Source organism: Ciconia boyciana, chromosome 8 (assembly GCF_034638445.1).
Source record: "Ciconia boyciana chromosome 8, ASM3463844v1, whole genome shotgun sequence".
NCBI lineage: Eukaryota > Metazoa > Chordata > Aves > Ciconiiformes > Ciconiidae > Ciconia > Ciconia boyciana.
The window spans coordinates 14,876,074-14,899,320 of NC_132941.1; the positions used below are offsets into that span (position 1 = coordinate 14,876,074).

Sequence of the window (23,247 nt, forward strand, 5' to 3'; positions counted from 1 at the left end):
AGAACTGGTAATATTTAGACATAAATGTGGTCTTGCAATCATATTTATGTATTTGTAACAGAAAAATAATCTATTGTTCAACAATAACATTGAATAGTCTTTTGTTTGAGCTAAATCACATCAGCAAACCTGCCTTGTTAAGTTCATAACCTTAAGTAACAAAGGTTATACAGGCTTAACTTGATTTAGTGTTGAAAATTTCTTAAATTGGATAAAACCATGGGATTTTTTTTTTAAGCCTGGCTTGGTTTCAGAAGAGTAAATTCCCAAGAGATAAAATTCTGATCTGCATCTTTCTGCAGGATGTTGTGGATGTTTCATAGGGATACTGCCCCAAAACATTTTTTTAGTCCTTCATTCTAATATTGTCCCAGTTCAACCAACAATTCAAACCAGTCTTACTAACAATGAACCCACTGTCATTTGCAAATACACAGCTGTCTTATTTTCTGGCTCAGTTGAAAGCATGAGCAATCCAAGATATGTGCAACGACGCATTTAGTTAAAAATAGTTACAAACAGCAGGTATATAATTGAAATAGCTCTTAAACATACACCATCTCTAAAAGAACCTGCATAGGAAGAAAGGATGCAAATTACCAGCCACACTTTTATCTCCACATAAAGAACATATGCACCTTCTAATCCAATATAGCTCCTATTGGCAATCCAGACATGCACACTCTCCTATGTCTAACCCTGCCTACCTCCTGGAGCTTCAAATTTAGGGAGCACGTGAACAATTTCTGTCACTAAAATTATCCATAGCCTCCCAAAGTGGGAAGACAGGTCAGGCCTACCCTCTCCAAAGCAATGATGGCCTTATGCATAGGGTGAGGATCATACAGAGTAAAGGTATTACTATACCAAGGTCATTCATCTTCCTTACCTTCAGACACTTCACTTAGCCATAGAACAGAGGATCCTCTTGAGGGGGGCATTCACAACTTTTTTCTTATTCATTTACTCTTTTTAAACCTCAGTACTCACATAATAAAGAACCAAGTGTAAAAAGCCTGGAGTCAATAGTGGTGCCTCAGTTTGCTTTCATATGTAATCTATGCTTGACCTGAAGCTTCATCATTTGGACAATGCTGTCCCAAACAAAGGTGTCAATTCGTGATGAATTTTCCCATATGAACTAGTTTAAAGAAACTGCTTTGAACTTGCCTTACATTACTTTTATTGTATTATTACAACAGCTCTGGTCATATTACTGAGGATAACCAGATCGTCCCTAAGAATCCATCTCCCACTCAGAAAAGGCTACCATATTTTTTTGAGCTTACATCACCAATGTTTATCAATTTAACTGCAACATAAGCAGAGTCAACCTCTTTCCTTCTAACACCATAATCTTTCTCTTTTTTTTTTTAAATCCCAGTGGAGAATGTTACTATCTTCGCAGCACTTTGAACAGTAATTCTGGCATCACTCCTGATGAGTCTGTGGCACAATGTAAGTAATTAAGCCAAGGAGTCTTCAAGCGCAAGCTGTGTGATGAATAGACTAAGCAACTGGATAAATCCCCCTTTTTATCATGTATGGAAGACCATCAGACAGATTGTTGGCCAGATGGATCTACTGGGCACAAGAAATTTTTAATTGCTCATGAAGAATTGCTAACACATCTATTGATCAATGTAGAGACTTGGTATGAAGAATAAACATTTCTTACTTTATTTTCATGTCTACACTGTCTGTCTCTCCATCACAAATACTGAACTTAAATTTTTCATTGGTTTTAATGCAAGTGTATATATAAAAGTGATCCTGGAGACAAATCATAACATGATATCAAAGAATAACTGGTAAGTAAAGCTAATATACAGAATATTCTTCACATTAGTTTTCAACAGCAGGAAAAAAAGTCTACATTTTGTTTTTCAGGAAAATATTTGAAGAAATATATATGATATATAGACAACTTTATACAGGCAACTTTTGCTTTGCTCTAGAATTCATATCACTACCTGTCTGGGCACACTCTATCAGAAAGGCAATTCTAAACACAATACCTTTGAAAAAGTCTCTTCTAACATTTTTATTATAGAAAGAATATAAAAATGAACTGGAGATCCACTCATCTCAAAACAACATCCGTCTTTGACATGGACAGTCTCTACAACATGAAAAGTTTAGATGGAAAGGAATGATAAGGTGTTTTTAAATGAAGTCTTATTAATTTATATATTCAATATTGAAATACTCCATCTATATCTTAATATATTAACTTATCTTGAATGTAGAAGTAAATTCCCTAACCATATCTTTAGAAACATATAGGGCTCAGCAATGGGTGGTAGCCAAAACATTTTCAGCCTTACTCAGCACTTAGGAAAAGCCATAAGATGGAACATGTCCCATGTTTCCTAGATCACCAACTGGACAAACAATGCTACAGCAATCCACAAAACACAGACTATGGACTTATGGATCTAGGAATTATTATACTGAACAATTTACTGGATGAACGAACATCCAAATATCTGTGAGAATAACGCTGAACACAGAGATACTGCCAACATGACCTCAGAAGGAGGGTAAAAGCATGAAAATATTGTTTTGTCCTAAGAAGGACTGATTTATATATATAAAAATAAAGTTACCAACCCATGGCTGGCTGCTGACTCCGACTGAAATAACATATTTGCCCTGGGCTGCTCTGATAGTGCATTTCCCATATTGGATTGTAAGAGTCCCACCCATAACATTTATCTACATAAAAAGTACTAGATGAAATCCTAAGCAAGTGACTTTCTACCAAAGAACAAAAAAAATTGTGGGATTAAATTCTTAAATATTAAAATCCTATCTATCCTAGAAAATGCCATTCTTGAAAACTCAGGAATAGGCAAGCTGGGCTTTCTTCAGATCCTGTATCATTCTAGGATGTATCAGGACAGCAGCTAAGTCTCTGTTCCCATAGATTTCATACTGTTCTTTCCTTGAGAGCTGTTCAATCTTACTGAAGGCAGTGGAACCGCACAGGCTTCCAAGAGGACAATATTTGCAAACATTCTCAGACATATCTGGTTGGCTGATTCATCCTTTCCCATAAGTATTGCAAGAACCTAATCTGACCACCATAACAAATTAAGGTTTGAGTATTAATATGTAGAAAAACATGTCAAGAGAATGGAAGTGTAACCACTGCTGTTGCTTTGTTTGTTTTAAATTGAACCACAGTTTATCTTAGTATTTTATTTCTGCTGTTTAACTGAGACAAGAGATTCAATTAGTTATCAGAAGGAAGCTAGCAGATAGCAAGTCTTTCTTTTGCAGAGTAACATTTGGTGTTGCAAGTCCTAGTTCTAGATTTGCATTGAAGGTGCCAATATATTTCTGAAAAAGTCACTGCTCTTTTTTTAATAGGTGAGGTGGAAACCTAGGAAAATCTCACAGATCTGAATTCCTGTTGATACTTTTCTTCACTAAAATACTACTAATTAAACTATAAGAGACCAGGAACTTAATGTTTAGAATAGAAAAGATGATTAGCACAAGTGTAAGGGTTCCGCCATCCTCCTGTCATGAATGGTGAAGAATTCTCAAAAACATCACTGGACGACATGAAAATGTAAAGTTTATAAACAAAGATGATGTAATTTATTTTAGAATTATTAGAATTAGGTAGAGCATTTACAAGGAAAATCAGGTAGGCTGATCTACAGAAGAAATCGCATCTTAGGGACTAGAAAGTAGTAAAGGTAAAATGTAAGATTGGAAAATTCAAACTGTATGTGACTCCACACCCAGAACTAAAAGAAACAATCATAAGTGGAGAATAAGATATCCTGAGCAGCACTTCAGTAGGACAGAAACATACAGTTTCTATCCATAAAGATATGTCCCTAAAAAAAAATACAAACTTTGCTAGAGTTTCCAAGGGACCAAGAAGGGAACTGCAGCATGACAGCTGAGGTACGGGAGAAGATGAAGAAGAGGAAGACAGCAACAGCTACATTAGCTTCAATAAATGGTCCTTCAATGTGAAATACTTCAGAAGGACTATTGATATTGACCTTAGAATTATTTCTAGTAGAACACTGTAGCACCGTCTCTAGCTTTAGCACAGGGTCCAATTAGTTGTCCAGGCAGGGAAAACAAAAATTTTAAGTCAGTCACCTTGAGTATAATAGAGAAAGAAGTTTGTAGAAGTATATAGAAACAGTGTGTGAAGTGTTGAAATAAATAGTTAAGGCTTATCTCTCAGATTTCTGTCAGCCTGTGTTACTTACTATCCACATCTGCAAGAGTAAAGCATGCTACAATATCACAATGGCAGCTTTTTGCTTTCATTTTGCTTTGAGGTAATCAATGAAGAAAACACTGAAATCAACAAATTCTTGAGTTGGTAGACCAATTCCAAAAACCGCAGTAACTTTCAGCAAAGCTGACATGCGGTGCAAGCTATCGATATCTCTCAGGATCATGATGCCATTTAACTGGTACCAATTTAATCTCATAACTCTAAAGTTATTACTTCACTGTAGTTACGTTGCTACCTTGGTTCCTTTGATAAAATACTTAGATGTGAAATTCCGCATGGAATGTAGTACTGAAATGCTTTGCATATGAGTTACAGGAAATTTATATATACACCCACCCCCCTTTGTTTCTTCACTCATTTTCCTATTACGGTTAATATACTACTAAACACAGCTTCTGAACACCAGTCCCAGTAAAAAAAAAATAGAAATACCCTGGCAGCAACAACATAAAGGTTACCAACTTTCAGAAGAAATGTTCTACTACTTTCTGATTTGCTTTGTTCTTAATAATCCACTTGATACAAATGATCAAGATCTGTAATTCCTCATAATAATACTCTAAGTATTACAAAAGGAAAGAAATAAAAGTAATTCATGTCTAACATACCATTGTTTATGGTACCAGTCCTGATTTTGTATTTGATAGGTATTATTTGGTATTTGTGCTTGTAACTTATTTCCATTTTTCTATCAGTAAGATTTAGCTAGTAGTTATTTTCCAGGCTTCCAATAACAATTTTATTTTCAAATTGCCTCCTTTACTATACCAAAACAAATAACTGCTGTTGTCCTACAGCCTTCATTTGTCTTTTACTTAGTCTGTGCAGCAACATAACAAAGTAGATATTTCTTCTATTATTTATAATTTCTGTACATTCTTGTTTGTTTTAAGCAACTATAAAAACATAAACTTTGGCTTTCCTACTAAGAAAATACCTGTTTCAGAAGCATTTTGCCTTTACATATTTTGTTTATAATAGAATAAGTATGTTATTACATAAATTAATAATGAGTTCTTTAAAACAACTAATAGTAGGTATGTCCATTTAAAATGTTTAAAATGCACTTACAAGTGTTATAGTAACTGGTATTTAACTACTCTGGTCATAGTTATTTCTAATAACTGCATAAATCAAAAAGAATTTTTACAGATTTGTGTAAACCCTTATTTAGATATTTTGACTCTACTTTCTGCACCATACGTTACTGCTCAAAGAACAGCATTTTAAGAAATTGTCAAATGAATATATCAAGCAATAAATACACCTAACATCCCTATAAAAGTTCATATGTAAATAAATACATTTTTTCCCCCTCAGCTGTCTTGTCTTATACACACAGTAAAAATTTCCCTTTTCTGGTCTAGCTCTTCAGTAGTATAATTCAGCAGTCCAAGGTTTAGCAATTATTGCACAAATTTTAGAAGCTGCTCTTCCTGCAACATTTTTACCCAGAAGCAGCTTTTAGTTACATTATTGAAATCACTGGAAATATCAGTGCATGATAAACCCAGATTTATATCCAAATTATTTAAGCTGAAAAGCTAGGAAACTTTCTAACATGAAAGGTTTCTGGAACATCAGGAAAACAATTCCCAGACATATCCAGCTTTTTATGTGCATCAATAAAATCTTCATATGATGCACTGAAGCATTTTAATTTTTTTTTTAAACCAGCTTTTCACACAGCTCCAATTTTCAAATATAACTATCACTTCAAGGTATAATGAGAGCTAGTTCCATATAAACACCATGAGCACACAATCTAGTGTGTAGTCTATTGTAATTAAGACCAGTGATTCAATACCTATTGCTACTGGCCAGGTATCATAGCAACCTTCTGTCACTGAATACTGCTGGAAAACTGTTCAGCACCAGCAAGACTATGTTTCAGGAAAATCTACAATGGCACTACAGATTGTCAACATCTGGCAGGGGTGTTACAGGGAGCACAACAAAAATCTGCCTTAAAATCCCCATGCTTAGAAAATTGACAGGGATACTATGGTAGCACTAGAAAAAGGAAAAAATACAGAGAGGAAGGAAAGATCATTTTTTGTCATCAGTTGCATGACTTACGCACCCACATCCTAATATCCACCCATACAAGCTGAAAGTTGAAATAATGCTGCATTACCACGTTGTTTATGTATATTCACAAAGTACTGTCTGTTTTTATTTTTAAACACAAGCATCATTCATCACCAACATTAATCTGAAAATAACACAGACCCACTTTTAAAATAATATTTAAACTTCCACAAATGAACTCTAGATAGTCTTGTATAAATCTGCAAAAAAAGAAAAAACAGGTTACTATGAACAAGAACCCAATATTGATTTTTCTGTGGTGCAGTAAAGCATCTCCATTCTATTTGGCTGCTGTCAAAGCCACTCTTTAACAGCTGGAGTCAAATTGCACTATTTACAGCAAGAGCCCTTGTCAAGTGGACCATAAGTATTCTAACAATACACTATTCAAATGGCACTTTGCCACACAAATTGCTGACTTGATGAATACCCTATGTCAATGACTAAGGCCAATATAAAAGTTTCATTTTTATGAGAGGTTTTACATTCACATATTAAGTAAAGCTTTCTTGAAGAACTATTAAGCTATATATTTTGGGTCTTTCGACATTGAAAATAATTAAAATCTGTTTAAATATATCAAGGGGATTTGACAACATTAATATGAATCTTGTGTTAACCGCATTTGTCACACTCATCTGTTATTGGTACTCCCACTGGCACGTGCAGCACAATAAAAGAATTAAAATGGTCAAAACACCATGAAATCAAAGCATTCTGCTTTTGTATCTATGATTTACATGATGACAAATGTTTTGAAAGAAAGCCTTTGAAGCTGGACTGCTATGTGAGAATATTTTTCTTCTTAGGATAGAGTAAAGAGGCCATTACTTTGCAAACATTATTTTTGTCTTAAATATAATATTAGTGATAAAACAATGTAATAACATATATTAAGAAAAAATGCTGAATCTTACTTGCAATCTTCATGTGGATCATCTTAGTGTCCAAAATAAGGATCACTCACAAGTCTAATACCCACAGGACAGAATAGCTACCCCTCATTTTTTCTGTTACATAAATCTTCTGAAATTAAATTCTTAAAAAAGAGGCTAAAATTGGCCATGTTGGTTTTTTTTAAATAGAAATGTTATTAACAATTTAATGTGTTGTTAAATTTTAATACATAATTTGCCAAAGAAGCAAATTGATAATGAAATACTCATTGTATACATGCATACTAAAACCTTTTGATAATCTGAAAGTTTCACCATAGTTTTATCTGTGTGGTCATTATACACATATTAATAGGGTATGAAATATTGAACTCTCCAATATCCACAGAACTCTCACTAATTTAATCGGATCTGTATTTCAGGAGACTATTTCAAGATGCTAAAACACGACGACTCGAGTCAATACAGCACTTTTCAAAAAGCCTAAAAAAGTTTCCTGCTTAAGAATGAAGAAAAACAGGGGACTTCATAACAAGCCTTCATTTCAGCAATAACAAAACAGTGTTAAAGCCACAGAGCTCCACACTCCTTTTGTGTAATCCACATTGGGATTCTGGAATAGCATTAAGGGGACCTCCATTGTTATATTCTTCCCAGGTTCAGCTACACCCTATGCATTTAGCCTCCAGCATCTCCCACATCAATCTACAGAACCTGCTCTAATGGGGATGGAGGTGGAAAGAAGCACTGAATGTAATGGATGACAGATTTTTGATGAATGAAAAGTGGCTTCCCCAAGTATAGAACTTCATTTGTTTGGAAATTAGACTAAAATAACATGACTATAATGACAAAAATAAGGTGAAATAAAAAAGACATTTTGACAGTCATAGGGAAGTCTGAGACACATCAATAATATTCTCTCAATAAAAAGTCTTCATTGGGACAAGATAATTCATGAACAAAGTTTAAACAAGAAAATTGAATATTTTGTTGAGAAATCAGAGCAGCCAAGATGTATCTCTGATCAAGAAAAGCACTAGAAATTATTACAACTCTACTGCTGCCTATTATTATATTACTTCCAATTTAAAATCATGATAATCCCCAAAGCATGTTGAACTCCACACTTTAAATTTCCCAAAACCAATTTTCCCACAGCACATTTTCTTCCCAGCCACTTAGTTAAATCCATGCAATTTTCTATTTAATAGGTATGACCAAAACTACACTCCAAACGCAATTACTATAACTTTTTCTGTTGTTCCTCTTTAAAAAGGCAAGAAGAAACTACTCCTTTTAATAAACTAACAGTGAGATCAGATTCTGTGTCAATGGCCAACTAGTGCACCATCTGCCCCACAACATGCTCAGCAGGATTATGCTCTAACAAGACTTTTCAGAAAATGGGATCAAGAACTTCTTGAGAAGTCAGACAAAGGTTAGTAAAAGGTCAAAGATAAATATTAAGAGTTAAACAACAATCACTATAAACTCAAAGTTAAATGTAAATTTGTAGGTACAATAAAGAAAAAGACCAAAAAAGAAAATTCAAGAAGAATGAGGACTTGGATTAAGCTGTACTTCATCAGACATAATTTTGGAATATCCAGTATTTCATTTACCATAATTAATCAAGCCAGAAAAAGGCCAGAGACCATTCTGAAGGCTGTTTCCACATGTGAGTGGAAAATTAAAGCATTTTTCATCTTCCCATACTTGTGGGAAGATATTTTTTATCTACATTCAGGCTTGAGGAATAGCAGACATGACTTCCTCTATTTATTGCAGAGAATGGAATTCCCAAAACCCATTAATTAAAAAGTGGTAAACATGAACAAAGAACATTGAGGCCCTATTCTCAAGATACACTCGTATGTATCAAGAGCTCAGTGAATATATTCACTCCTGATGGACAAACAGGGTTTTCAGAAGAATGTATGTACCATTACGTTCCAACCTGAATAAGGTAATACCTACCTCACTGAATTTAAGATTGACAGTTTTAATAATTGGTTTTACATTTAAGAAAGAAAGGCTTTTTAAAGATCTACAAGTAACTGATAAAAACATATGTATATCTAGGCCACAAGCAAATAGAACGACTATTGCATTTTCAACCTTACTTCTCATTTTATGGTGCCTCTGTACTCATTTTCTCAGCTTTAACAGCACATTAACACTAGTTTCAGTATGGTATTTCCTTCTATTATTTTTTTAAAACAAAAAGAAAGAGCACATCTTATCCATCAGTCACAATTATTTGGTTTAACGACTTCTGTAAACAAATTGTTAGATAAAGCTAAGTACAGTGCCTGGCCAAATCTCTCCTGAAGACTGTCATACCTATTTGCAGCCCAGTATCTCACAAGAAACATTGCCATCCTCTTTTTGACCAATAAGGTGACAAATTTATTTGGACTAATGTAAATATAAGGCACTTGCACTCTCTTCTGCAATGATGTTAACAGAAAACAAACACCCAATAAAAACTAGTGTTGAATGACAACAGGAACCTGTGGTTTCATAGAAAAGTAATAACGGCAAGGCCAGTAGCACTGTGCCATGACATGCTTTTTCTCAAGACATACATCCGAACTGGTGGGTTCAATTGTTCTGAGGGTACTGCTAATAGGTGCAGTCATGAGCCAGAGCCATAAGGTAATAGGGTCTAACTACAGGTGCAAAGTCTCTGAGAAAATCCTTCTGAGAGGATCTACTGGTGACCTTGCATAAGGCACTCCCCCCATCTTCCCCATTTGTTCTATGAAATGAGGTTGAAGGCATAAAAACTGAGCCAGTTGGAACAAGGCTTTATAAACTTAAAAACCAAGCCTCCACGCCACTTATACAAGCCTACACATCAGTGAAGTTGAAAGGATAAAGAATTTGGATCACAACTCATTGCTCTTGAGAAACGCTCTATTCCTCATTCTTACCTTGTCTGAAGGTTTTTCTGTACAACTAATATTGTAAGAGACCATGCCATACTTATAAGAGCTAGAGGGTTTGTATCCAGCATTTTTATTTCTTTTTGACTCTTGAGATACAGGAAGTAGAGCATCTGCCACTAAGTATTCTGAGTCTTCAATGGAAGTAAGAATTGCTTTTGCTGTTTCACCTGTTTCATGTCGTTCCAGCGTGCCTAGAGAAACACAACAGAAGCTGTGATTTTTTCAAGGAACTACACTATTTCATATTTCAGCATAAGTATCATAGTATTAACATAGTACATTTCACACTAGCAGATAAATCACGAAACATTTACAGATGATCCAACTAATTCCTCATTTCTGGACCTTAAAATTGTAATTTTTCACAAGAATCTATTCTACAGCATTGCTATGTTAAAAAAAGTTTAATTTCTGAAGAAATCACTGCAGCAAATACCTTAGATTCAGGCTGCAAGAAACTTAAGGTATTTTGTATATTATGTGAAGTCAGATGCAGTTCTCAAAAGGAGTAAAGGAAATTCAGAAGAATACCATTTACCCTAACTCTGTTCAAAACAGTGTAATTTGTTTTCTTCTCACAAAGCCCTCACAGAGCATCTACATCATTAACAGTGTAAACAATAACACATTTATGTAATATTTTAGTGCTGTCCTCTAGTGTTCCAGATTACAAATAGCAAGGGAAAGCTCAAATTTTTCCTTCCATTCCTAAAAACCACCTTTACCTGTGACACTTTTTAAACAACTGAATATACTACATGTAGCTTAGTAGTGAGGAATACGAATACACTGTTTCAGAGACTATTTGATCACCTGTGTGGCTCTAGGCAACCAGATTCCTTAACTGTTATACCCAGTTATATTATTTTAGTAATTTTATTTAGTAATAATTTTAGTAATAGTACTTAATGTATAACTAACATCAAAGATATCTAAACTGAGCTTAAATGTATTTAAGATGAGCTCCTATTATATTCCACACATTTCCTGTAGGAATTAAATTCTTAAGAAATTGCTGAAATGGCCTGTTTCCTATAAATATCAGAGGTAAAAGACATGTGAAGGATTTTAAAAGTATTAAATATCTGCTATAACACGAAATGTTTTTTTCCCTTAAGTTTGTATTCTTTGTAGCCTCAAGTAATACAACATGAATTTTCCCTTTCACTACTACCAGAAAAAATGTGTAACATTGAAGTTCTATCTGTAACACTTGCTAAAAATATTGGACTGGGATTGAGGGATCTCACACGATAAGTGTTTGTGTGTATGTGTGTATAAAATCTCTTTATCTGAAATTATTTCTCTGAAACTCATCCATTTCTGTTCACTGTAGTATCACCTCTGTTCCTTATACGGCCAAGAGTCTTTGAATTCAGAGCAGAAGAAAGTAATGCAACCGATTATTTGTCCCCTACAAAACCAATTGAATACCATAGATTATTATAATATTGCACTGGAAAAACAAGGATCAGCCCCAGTTGTTTTTAATATGTCATTTTCTTCATCCCTCCCCAGGACTTGGAGTGTCAGGTATCATTACAGAACTGAATATTTACTGGAAAGAAAGTACATTGCCCAAAGATCTTTACAGTTGGACTGGCTACAAACACTTCAAAACAATACTGGCTACAAAGCTTGCAACATTTCCATATTTCAGGAACATAAAACTATATTAATAGATACCTACAAGGAAGGATTATACAATTCATACTAGACATGTAAGTAAACACACATTCTTAAAAGTATTACAGTGTTTGCAAAGTTAAGAAGTTTGGAAATAATGCAGTCACTTAGCTAATATTTTAGTCTCTTTATATATGCAATGCAGTCTTTCAAGCTATAACCATGCCCTATTTCCCTACAGAACTCCCTGCATCATTCAGAGCAAAAGATGAACAAAAGTCACCAAGGAAGTAGTTGTTCTTCCTTATTCTTAAGTGTGAAGGACTAAGCTTTCTCTACTAACTTCTGTGGCAAGTCCACTATGCAGGGAATATTTATATGTATGTACACACACATATGTATCCACCCTTGTTTTCTGTATCACTTTTGACTGTGCAATTCACTACTAGAGCATTCAAGTGCTTCAGAAAGACTATTACTATTATAATATCCCTGTGAAATTACAGGGTATCATGTTATTTTTATGGACAAGGAACTAAGGCAGACATTAGAATAAATTTTTAATAAATCCAGGAATTTTGGGGTCATGGTATTGAAATTTCAAAGAGCTGATTATATTTACTCTTTAGCATTAGACAGAACTTCAAAAATTCAAAACAGGTTTTGTTAGCTCCAGATGCATCTACGAGTGCCTTACCACCAGTCATCCCTCAGAGCCAGACTATTCTGTGGAATAATCTTGTGGATATATAATAGAACACAATCATTTAATTAAGGCTATGATACTACAAAAGAGGATAAAACCAGGTTTCCAACAAAAACCAAGATCTGAGTTGCCTGACTTCTTATCCTCCTATATATGCATGTACACTCAGGACTAAAAACGAAAATATATTTAAGACTTGCATTATTTTCCATATATCAGAGCTTCTTCCCCGGCAACAGCTTCAGAGTCAAGTTTTCAACTTCTGATTAAAGGACAAATTTTTAGTTGAAAGAAAAAGAAACAGACCAGAAGAAGTGGTAAAAGTTACAGAAGATGGGGACAGCAGCATTTCACCTTTGAAGACCATGGCTTGAATGGAATAAACAGGTAGCCTTGATGTACATGAAAGCAAATTGGTATTTTGTATATTTTATATACACATACACACATATCTGTCTTATTTTCAACTGCTGACAGATGTGCTTCTACATATTATAGACTTATGGATGCAAACTGAGAAACAACGGAACTGGTTGCTGGGTTACTGAACCCTTCTGCTACCTACCAAACTCTTTTCTAAGCGTCAGTGTCAGGATCACGCCATAGCAAGTATACCATTTTGTTATGTGTAGTTTGGAGAAGAGAAAATTAACTTCTCATCAACCAAAAAAATCCCTTCTGGATTCGTACTAGGCAAGAAATATGACTTGGCCTCTCACATAGAAGAGTTACTTTTTTTTTTTTTTTAAAGCACACATAGATAGGAACATTGAATAGAAAACAATGCCCTGGACAACCAGCTTAGTTTCTTACTGACAGAAGGCTATGATATCATAAAATCAATTTCAAAAACTTGAGAGTTCCATCTTTAAATAATTTATATATCATTCATAACAGCTATCTCAAATCCCTTGTAAGTAGCACCTTCTAGAAGATGGTTCCTTTCTTAAAAACATGCTTGCTTCCATATACTTCTTAATCATGGATCTCTGTGTGCATGTGTATATATGTGGCCAGATTTGTGTGTCCATCTGGGAGCTGCAATATAAGGGCACAAAGTGGGTGGATGATCATGAAAGTATTACAAAGTATTTATTTTATCCAGTGTACTTTACACTTGTGAAGAGCCCAAAACACTCATTTGCAGAGTGAGTAGGTAGCAGAAACAAAATAGAGAGATCTGTATTCTGTGATTCCTGAATACATCTTTAAGAGAAACAAACAGGGGGGAGGGAGGGGGAGGACAGAGAAACCTCTATATGTGACGAAGACACTCCGACCACTGCAAACAGTGAAAAGAATACTGGGGCAGGGTGGTTATTGTTCCAGAAACAGTTATTTGTAAGGAATATGTTGTCTCTGATTTCAAAGGAAAATAAAAATAGTAAGAAAAGACACTGCCTGTACATGGGAGTACAGGAAAGAGAACAGAAATAAAGACAACTCTCAAATCTGAAGTATTTTAAACACAAACGAGCCCAAAAGCTTTGGATTGGGGAGCATAAAATAACAATGGATGAAAGGGAAGAGATAGGGTTTTCTATGTAGCAGCAAACACCACTACTATGACCCCCTACTATACATACAAAATACGGGAAAAGAAAGTCTTTATCTCTCTAAAGCTGTGACCATGGCAACCAAGTCTTAGGAACAGAGAAGAGTGGAGTATTTCACTCTCCTGGGCAGCTTTGGACCACCAGATGTGACTGGCTAGAGACTGTTACAACATCTTATTCTTCTTCTGGACCGAGTACTACAAATTGTGTCTCTTGGTGTTAGCGCTGTCCACACAGTTCTCCAGGTTCTGCTCTTACTGAATGATGTAATTTTACTGGGGAGGTCACACATATTATCCTGCCTCAAGACAAGGTATTCACTGACATCACATGACCTGTCATATCACCAGGCTCCAGTGCTTTCTGTTTGCTGTCACAGCTAAAATATTGAAAATCCTCAATATTGCAGTGCTGCTGTGACCTAGTAGCTCAGCTGAATCTTACAGCATAACAGTGATCTGTGAATGAAAAATGGTTTCAGAATTGATTTTATTTAAAAAGAGCACGTGGTCAAGGAACAAATCCTTTTCTTTACTAGTAACCAAAACAAAAAACTCACTTTGCAGAACAAGCATCATCTGTAATATTAGCTGTTTTATTTTCTGCCAAGATCTGTTTTATTTTCTGTCAAGATCTTCCTTCCTGTAAATACCTATTATCATCTGAAAAGAAACTCCCACCCACTTTCTTCTATGCTGCTAGAGTCAGGCAAACAGAAATTTTATGTTCCTCACTAGAAAACACTTCAATTTTACAAGTTTATTGTCCTGCTCCAAGACAGTGATCAAGCACTTTGCTTGAAAAATTTCTCCTAACTGCTAGTGCTACCACTCTAATATCAAATGGCCCAAAACAGATGGAACAAACATTGCATTAAGTAAGCATGTATATTTCCAACCAATATCAAGACAAAAGTAAATGCAATCTAACAAATAGAAATGGGATAGACCAAAGAAAACCCAGCCTATTAATAATCTAATAATCTTTAAAAGGATATTTTACATATAGGAATAGATCAACAGCGGAGATGCCCTCTGACTACAGCACTGTATACAGGAGCATGTAGGGTGTCTTGGCAGATACTCCGTAATGATTTTTGCATTTAGAAGATTTGTCATGTAGTCCAACTACTGTACATTACTGACATTCTTCAGAATACACATTTCCAGAATAGCATTAGCAAACTATTGTCAGAATATCCTTCAGCTAAAGAAAGCAATGAAGAACAGAGAAAACTACTGAAATATCATATATAATGCAGGTTTACATATATAGGTAAAAAGAGCAGTTCTCCAATGCAGCCAGTCCTCACCTCAGGATTTCTGCTGCAGGCACAACACCCAAAAGAAGGGACACTAAAACTCCCCTGTTCTCTCCCTGACTCCATCTACACTATTCTAAACAGCAAAGGACAATGATCCTGTAACAGGAAGTGTTGAGATACAGTAAATGGGCTAAACTGGGCTGAACGGAAGAAGTGACCAGCTCTGGACTTGGAAGAGATGTGAGCAGTTTCTGTCTATTTCTTTATTACCATCTGAAACATGGAATGAGGATGAGAATCTGTCCCTTAATGTCTGGAATGAAAACCCTCCCTGATATGAACTCTTCTGCCTAACTGCACTGACCATATCAATCAGTTCTCGTTTCCACTGTTGTGGGTTTTTTTAAAATATATAACCTTACTTCATTATTAATAATAAAATAAGAATGAAGATCAACTATCAACTGTAGGAAATGCATCCTTTTAAACACAGACACATACAGCTAAACTCCATACATGTTCCGCCTAGTATACATAAAGTACATAAAAGTATGCCTGTGAGTATACATGCGAATATAAAGTTACCTGACTATTCTTAGTATGAAGGAGTGTGTCCTTAGCTTCTGCCGACTGGGCAAAAGATGACGTTGCTTTTTTGTTTGAGATGCTTTTCCAAGCTCCACAACCTTTTATTATTCTACACCACTAAGTGGTTACTGAACAATGACTCAAATTTAGATAACTATGTAATATTCAAGTGCAAGCTACAGAGTGACCTGAAGCTTACACATATAATTATAAGAGGTCATACAGAAAGGCAAAATATTAGTTAAAACTTAACTTAAGGCTGACAAATTAAAACAAACACCACACCACCCCCCCCAAACTTCCACATAGCATATATATTCACGCTTAGGACTTATTTTGAACCATTCACATTTTCAAAATGCTAACCAATGTTTCCTCATCCTTTATGTCTTTTAGAAAGGGATTTAAGTGACAGCATAAGATGTACAGAGAAACTACAGTAAAATGGCAACCTTCCATCTTATTGCATGTTATCATTTGCATCATATATGTTACCTTTAACATACCTTGAATTTCTTCAGAGCTGCTTTCTTAGAGAAAGATTGTCTAAACCAGAAATTGTTTAATGTTACAGTACTCTTGGCCCAAGAAGTTATCTTCTCTCAGTTCAATAGTGCACAGCTGGGTTAACTCACTCCCTGCAGGTTCTTGCTTTCTCTAAGGATGGCTCTTAAGCATGAAGGTGGAGGGGGGAGAGAAATCAAGAAGATCTCAACCCACATGGTGTCTGCCCTGACTATTAATGTTGAAGGTCAGACCATGATCTAAGAACAGAAGAGCTAAATCACTAGAGCCTTCTTCCAAATACAAAAAGCCTCCTTCAGGGGAGGTATGAGCCTTTCAGTCTTCAATTAACTCCTAGTAATGCAACAGGGTACTTAATATTTGAGCCATAGTTTTGTAAGGGCTATTTTTTAGTTTCACAAGGGATGATGAAATTAGGTGCAATATAACTGTTTGAGAGATCACTGTTAGGAATATCAAGTGAGACCTATTTGTCCTAATATCAGAAAGAGTCTGCACAAAAGTGTTTTTTTGTATAGCCAAGCAGACTTCAGGGCCCATATTCTGGGTGAGTTCACAGATGTACCTGACTTAAGATAAATCTGTTATTTAAACAAATTGCTTACCAATATTATATTGTGTAATTCTAAGATGAAGGAAAGCAAAGATACTGTGTGGGTGTGAATTGAGTATGCGTAGAATTTGTGAGTGTGTGTACAAGACTGACTGAATGACAGGACTGTTTTTAGAGCACAGGGTTAGACTGAAACAAGAGAAATTTTATTCAAACTTCAGAGAGTCTTGGAAAAAACACACAAAAATTAATGAAGCAATTGGTCATATACCATCACTTCCTGAAAAACTTGCATCTCTCCAAAAGCCTTGAATGTTTTCATTCATACAAATTATGGCAATTTATCAAAAGTTTGATTTTACTATCCAAGTGTCTAACAACAGTTCACTAAAACAACTTCATAGGCATTTCTATCAAGTAACACTTATCACAATTTGACCATTTGGGACTTTTGAAGATTTATGGTTTATCATCATTTAAAGATGAAGTTCATTGCCCTACTCAGATAAACTGCATAGAGATCGACCTGGTACCCCTTCCCAAGAAAACCATTTCACAGTTACTGCATCTTACTCCTGCAAATATATAAGTGACTTGGATTTCTGACCAGTGCCATAGGACCCTACAGGCAAACTTTGATAGCCAGGCTTTTTTGCTCCCAAGCATGTAAAAAAATACACATGTAGTATGCATATAGCGTGTTTCACAGAAGACTTACCCGATGTAGTTACCAAGGCCTCAAACTGAGTTTTGCATCAGCCCAGATCTTTAGGCTATACAAAGTTCATTAAAAAAAAAAAACCACCCAAAAAGGTAGCGACTGCTATGACTTTGACCCTAACTACACCACAGCCTCCAGCATATGAAACACAACCACAGGATTTATCAGCTAGGCCACACTCACCCACTCAAATCTAATTCTGACCAATGACCTGAAGAGAAAAGGAAAGAGAGAGAGATGGAGAGACAGAAGGAGAGAAAGGGAAAATGAAAGATATATCAAAAGAGACTGTAAATAACTACATTTTGCAAGGACAAAAGGGGTACAGAAGTATAATTATTGTTGCTTCTACAATTATCAAGGCATTAACATATAGTAAATTAATGACCAAGTTTATTTTGATATAGTTCTAAGAGTTTCATTAAAACTGTAAATCTTATTTCCTCACAGCCACCTGATGAAACTGAAACCTTAGTCTTCTAAACAGTTTAATCACTGATTTCTTTCTGAGATGAGAAAAGCTGTCAGACATACTAAATGAGCGTCTACTTAGAAAAACCCAAAACAAAACAAAACCCCACATATTCTGCATCTCATGTGATACTTATACAGCTTACCAGAGATTTAGAAGACTTATTATTGCTGGCACCAATTATAAAAATATTGGAGCATATATAACTACATACAAATTACCTTTAAACAGTGTTTGAAAATGTGCCAGCACGTTTGACCATCAATATGATCAAAGGTTTGATCTATAACACCACTATACAGAGTAATTTCATTTTCTCCACAGCAAGGATGCTTCTGAAATAGAAGAGGTTTTATGTAACAGCTTAAATTACTCAGTGTAACATTAACATTGCAAGAAATATTTTCAGAGTATTTCTGAACTCTTGTCTGTTCTTTATAAAGATTTTTTTTGCAATAGAAGTGATAATACAGATGGATTTGACTAATGTTAGACACTGCGTATTTTATGGGGGCTGCCAATCTCATTAAAAGCTTGTTTTCATTTACTGATACCTGTGTAGTTTTTAAATGCTTGAACTAAGTTTTCTATGCTTGACAGCTACCTTAAGGTGGTGGGATTTTTTTTGTTTCTCAGCAAAAGTGTTTCAAACCATTTATCATTCCTGTTAAAGTCATGAAACACATGGGTGTCTTCCTGCTTGACCAACCTGATCTCCTTCTACAACAAGGTGACCCGCCTAATGGATGAGGGAAAGGCTGTGGATGTTGTCTATCTAGACTTCAGTAAAGCCTTTGACACTGTCTCCCACAGCATTCTCCTGGAGAAACTGGCTGCTCATGGCTCGGACGGGTGTACTCTTTGCTGGGTAAAGAACTGGCTGGATGGCCGGGCCCAAAGAGTGGTGGTGAATGGAGTTTACTCCAGTTGGCGGCCGGTCACAAGCGGTGTTCCCCAGGGCTCTGTGCTGGGGCCAGCCTTGTTTAATATCTTTATCAGTGATCTGGACGAAGGGATCGAGTGCACCCTCAGTCAGTTTGCAGGTGACACCAAGTTGTGCAGGAGTGTTGATCTGCTGGAGGGGAGGAAGGCTCTGCAGAGGGACCTGGACAGGCTGGATTGATGGGCCGAGGTCAATTGTATGAGGTTCAACAAGGCTGAGTGCAAGGTCCTGCACTTGGGCCACAGCAACCCCATGCAACTCTACAGGCTTGGGGAAGAGTGGCTGGAAAGCTGCCTGGCAGAAAAGGACCTGGGCGGGTTGGCTGACAGCCAGCTGAACATGAGCCAGCAGTGTGCCCAGGTGGCCAAGAAAGCCAATGGCATCCTGGCTTGTATCAAAAATAGCGTGGCCAGCAGGACTAGGGAAGTGATCATGCCCCTGTACTCGGCACTGGTGAGGTTGCACCTCATATACTGTGTTCAGTTTTGGGCCCCTCACTACAAGAGAGACATTGAGGGGCTGGAGCGTGTCCAGAGAAGGGCAATGAAGCTGGTGAAGGGTCTGGAGAACAAGTCTGATGAGGAGCGGCTGAGGGACCTGGGGTTGTTTAGCCTGGAGAAAAGGAGGCTCAGGGGAGACCTTATTGCTCTCTACACCTACCTGAAGGGAGGTTATAGAGAGGTGGGGATCAGTCTCTTCTCCCAGGTAAGAAGTGATAGGATGAGAGGAAATGGCCTCAAGTTGCACCAGGGGAGGTTTAGACTGGATATTAGGAAATTTTACTTCCCTGAAAGGGTGGTCAAGCATTGGAACAGGCTGCCCAGGGAAGCGGTTGAGTAACCATCCCTGCAAGTATTTAAAAGACGTTTGGATGAGGTGCTTAGGTATAGTGGTTGTCTGACCACTATTGTCCAAGACATGGTATAGTGGTTGTCTTGGTAGTGTTAGGTTTACAGTTGGACTTGATGATATTAAAGGTCTTTTCCAACCTATACGATTCTGTGATTCTGGGTGTTTCATAAAATCTTCATGCCTTAAAGTATGGACTCAAAGCTGAACATTACACTTCTGTGAAATACACTGTCAATGCTGGTGTCTTGTTCCCACCACAATGACAATTTTAATTGAAGCACCATTACCTTTTCTGCTTGCTCAAGCAAGAGAGGTCTATACAGAATCCATCCCACATGATGACCGAGAGTCAATCTTATTACAGTGAATGGAAGTGATAGCCTTTCACTTACCTCTATTGAAAAACCAAGCTATACACAAATAGAAAATTATGTATAACTCTCAACATAATGCTAAGTTTGCAAAGACAGGTAGTAATAGCAAAGAAAGTCTGAATTGAGGTAGCAGGCACTTTTATGCAAGTCTCTGGTGCATTGTATACATTAAAACATGTTTTTTAAAATTATGTAACACCTAGAGTGTTCTAAGAATAATTCTCTAGAAAGCACTGTCATTTTTAGGATTCTTGCTTTGCTTAGATGCAGAAGTTAGAAGCCAAGACAATCGTAATGCTTCTGCACTTGACAGGAAAATGGCAGAAATATTGTTACTAAGCCCTGAGATACTGTGACAACCAATATGGCAAAATACAAGAAAGTATTATATTCAGAAAAGGATTCAAATAGGGCACAAATAGGGAAAGCAACACACATTAAACAGTATGGATAGAACAAAATATGATATTTAGTAATTGTCCTCAAGTTCAGAAGTACATGAAAAGAAAACTAAAGGCAGAATTGCACAAATTAGATTTGTGCAGTTAGATTTGCACAAATGGTCTTAACCTTAACAGCACTGAGCTTTTCAAAGCTTAACTTCATAAACTTTTCCTTTAAACATATATTTTAAGTGTAGAGTTATATAACTGTACTTCAATAATCTCTATGTTTTTATCCTTATTTTGTCATAATCACAGCAATTCAATTTTAAGTAGAAAACTTTAGTTATGTCCTTTATTTTTAATTAATTTGTCCTCTCTGTAATTAAATGGTACAGAATATTAACAAGTAAAAGATAAGGATCCATAAACAATTCAGATGTGAGGATAGTCATGAAAAAAAGAAGAGTCAAGAAGGTATTTAACTTCATAAAAAGCTTATTATAACATTGCAATCAAATATCATCTTATGAATTATATTTCCCAGCAGTGCACATTTCAAGCAGATACAGTGAAGTCACCACTGCCATTAACAGAAACACAGATTACATACTAAAAATCACCATGATCATCACAGCTCTTGTACAGATAGCAAGCACAATGTGAAAAAAAACTGTATTGAATTTGAAATTGATATATGAATAATTTATCTAAAGCATTTTGTAAAAATGTGTTAGACATTTTCAATCAGAAAAATTAATGGAGTTTCTTGTTCCTGAAGGACTGGATCATCCTTCTGATTATTCAGTGCTTTTGTAAAATTAAGAAATTAGGTTTTGTGTATAAAAAAAAAATTGTCCCTTTGTATGTAGAAAGCAAGATCCCCCAGGCTAGGGGCTTAGAATATGATACAAAGTTTTTTGAACTTTGGTTTTAGAGCTCACAAACCATTTTTAAAAAACAGCTTCTAAACAAGTAGTGAAAAATTATAATGGCACTACTACAATAACATGTGAAAGCATCCTTAGTGGTCCTCTGAAGAAGACCGGAGGAGGAGGTTTTCTGCATTTTGGACAGATTTCCCTCGTCACATGGGGTACTCTTTACACTGATACTATGAATGCAAGTGAGTTGTATCTGTACTTGAATTTATTATAGCATATTAGCGATAACAGTAGCGACAGTGTCACACACAACAATGCAAGACAATCCCCAGTGTATTCAGATAAGAAGCCTCTAAGATGACTAAGCCACCACATCTTCTCAAACTGAAGTGCAGTTAATGCCCCAACACATCTCATTACTTCTTTGCCTTAATATCTTACATACTCTATTCAAACTATTTCATCTGCCATCTGAACAACTTAACTGGACACAATCTTCCAAAAACATGGTTAACTACACAAATCCAAACTATTATTTATAGATGATTTTGACCTTTTCTAGTAGCAATTGTAAGCATACACTTAATTTTGACTATACAGGAGATCTGACCTCAGCAGAAATACTCTTTAGGCATATGTTTCAAATTTTTTCTGCGTTGGGGCTAGCATCATGCAAGAAAATTCTCAACATTTGCACTCCCTGGGCGAGTATGAAAAATATAATGTAGCCAGTGTAAAGTTAACTACATATTATTATGATAATTGAACAAGAAGTTTTATTAAGTGATGTTATTCTACTTTTAAAATCACACTAAGCACGTTGTAAAACAATAAAACAGAACAAGACTTGCAAGGCAGAAAAAATAACAGGAAATTAGTAGATGATTCATTCTGCAAGCATGATGAACTTCAAGGAATAAATTCATATAAAACTAGTACTAATTGAAAGACTAAATCTACGTCTGATAAATGAAGATTGCTACCTCTGAGCAAGGAAGATTGCTCTTTAAAGTCCACTCTCTCTTTCCTCACTCTCAACACATATTAGATAGAAATGTGGCTTGGTAGACGTGCTGCCATATGCTGTATACAGCAAGAAAAAAACCTGATCCTTTTATTACTACGTCCTATCATACTGATATTTGCCCTTTTTAAAAAAAAGCAAAGATATCAATTGCTTAGGAAAATGTAAAAGCAATATAGATAACAGCTAATTTCCTTATTGAAGTGGATTTCAAGTGGTGGCTATTGGAAGAAATATTCTGCACTTTAATTAGAATAAAATTTGATATTGATTTTCATATTTGTCTTCTAGCACACATAAGTTTGGAACATATCCTGTACACATGCTATATTAATATTCCAAATGTATTATTAGATCAATATTTATTGTCATGGAAAGATATTCCACTGTAATGGAAAGTTGCCATATCCATATATTAAAATTTAGGCAAAATACATTAAACTACACAGATATTAGTTCATGGCTTCTGTATTGTTTTCTATATCACTACCCACATGCATGTGCAATAACAACATTTAAACTTAGAATAATTTTACTTTGTTCTGTAAACCAAAAGGACTAA

At 35.7% G+C, this 23,247-nt stretch overlaps 1 protein-coding gene across 9 annotated transcripts in view; it reads right to left on the reverse strand.

Annotated features, from left to right (window-relative positions):
• The window catches only part of WDR72 (WD repeat domain 72), a 128,388-nt gene that overhangs the window by 68,472 nt on the left and 36,669 nt on the right, over window positions 1–23,247 (reverse strand). For all 9 annotated transcript variants that reach the window (XM_072871241.1, XM_072871239.1, XM_072871238.1 and 6 more), the window contains one exon: window positions 10,200–10,405. In XM_072871241.1, coding sequence (XP_072727342.1) covers window positions 10,200–10,405 — 206 coding nt within the window. The remainder of the gene's footprint in view (window positions 1–10,199; window positions 10,406–23,247) is intronic.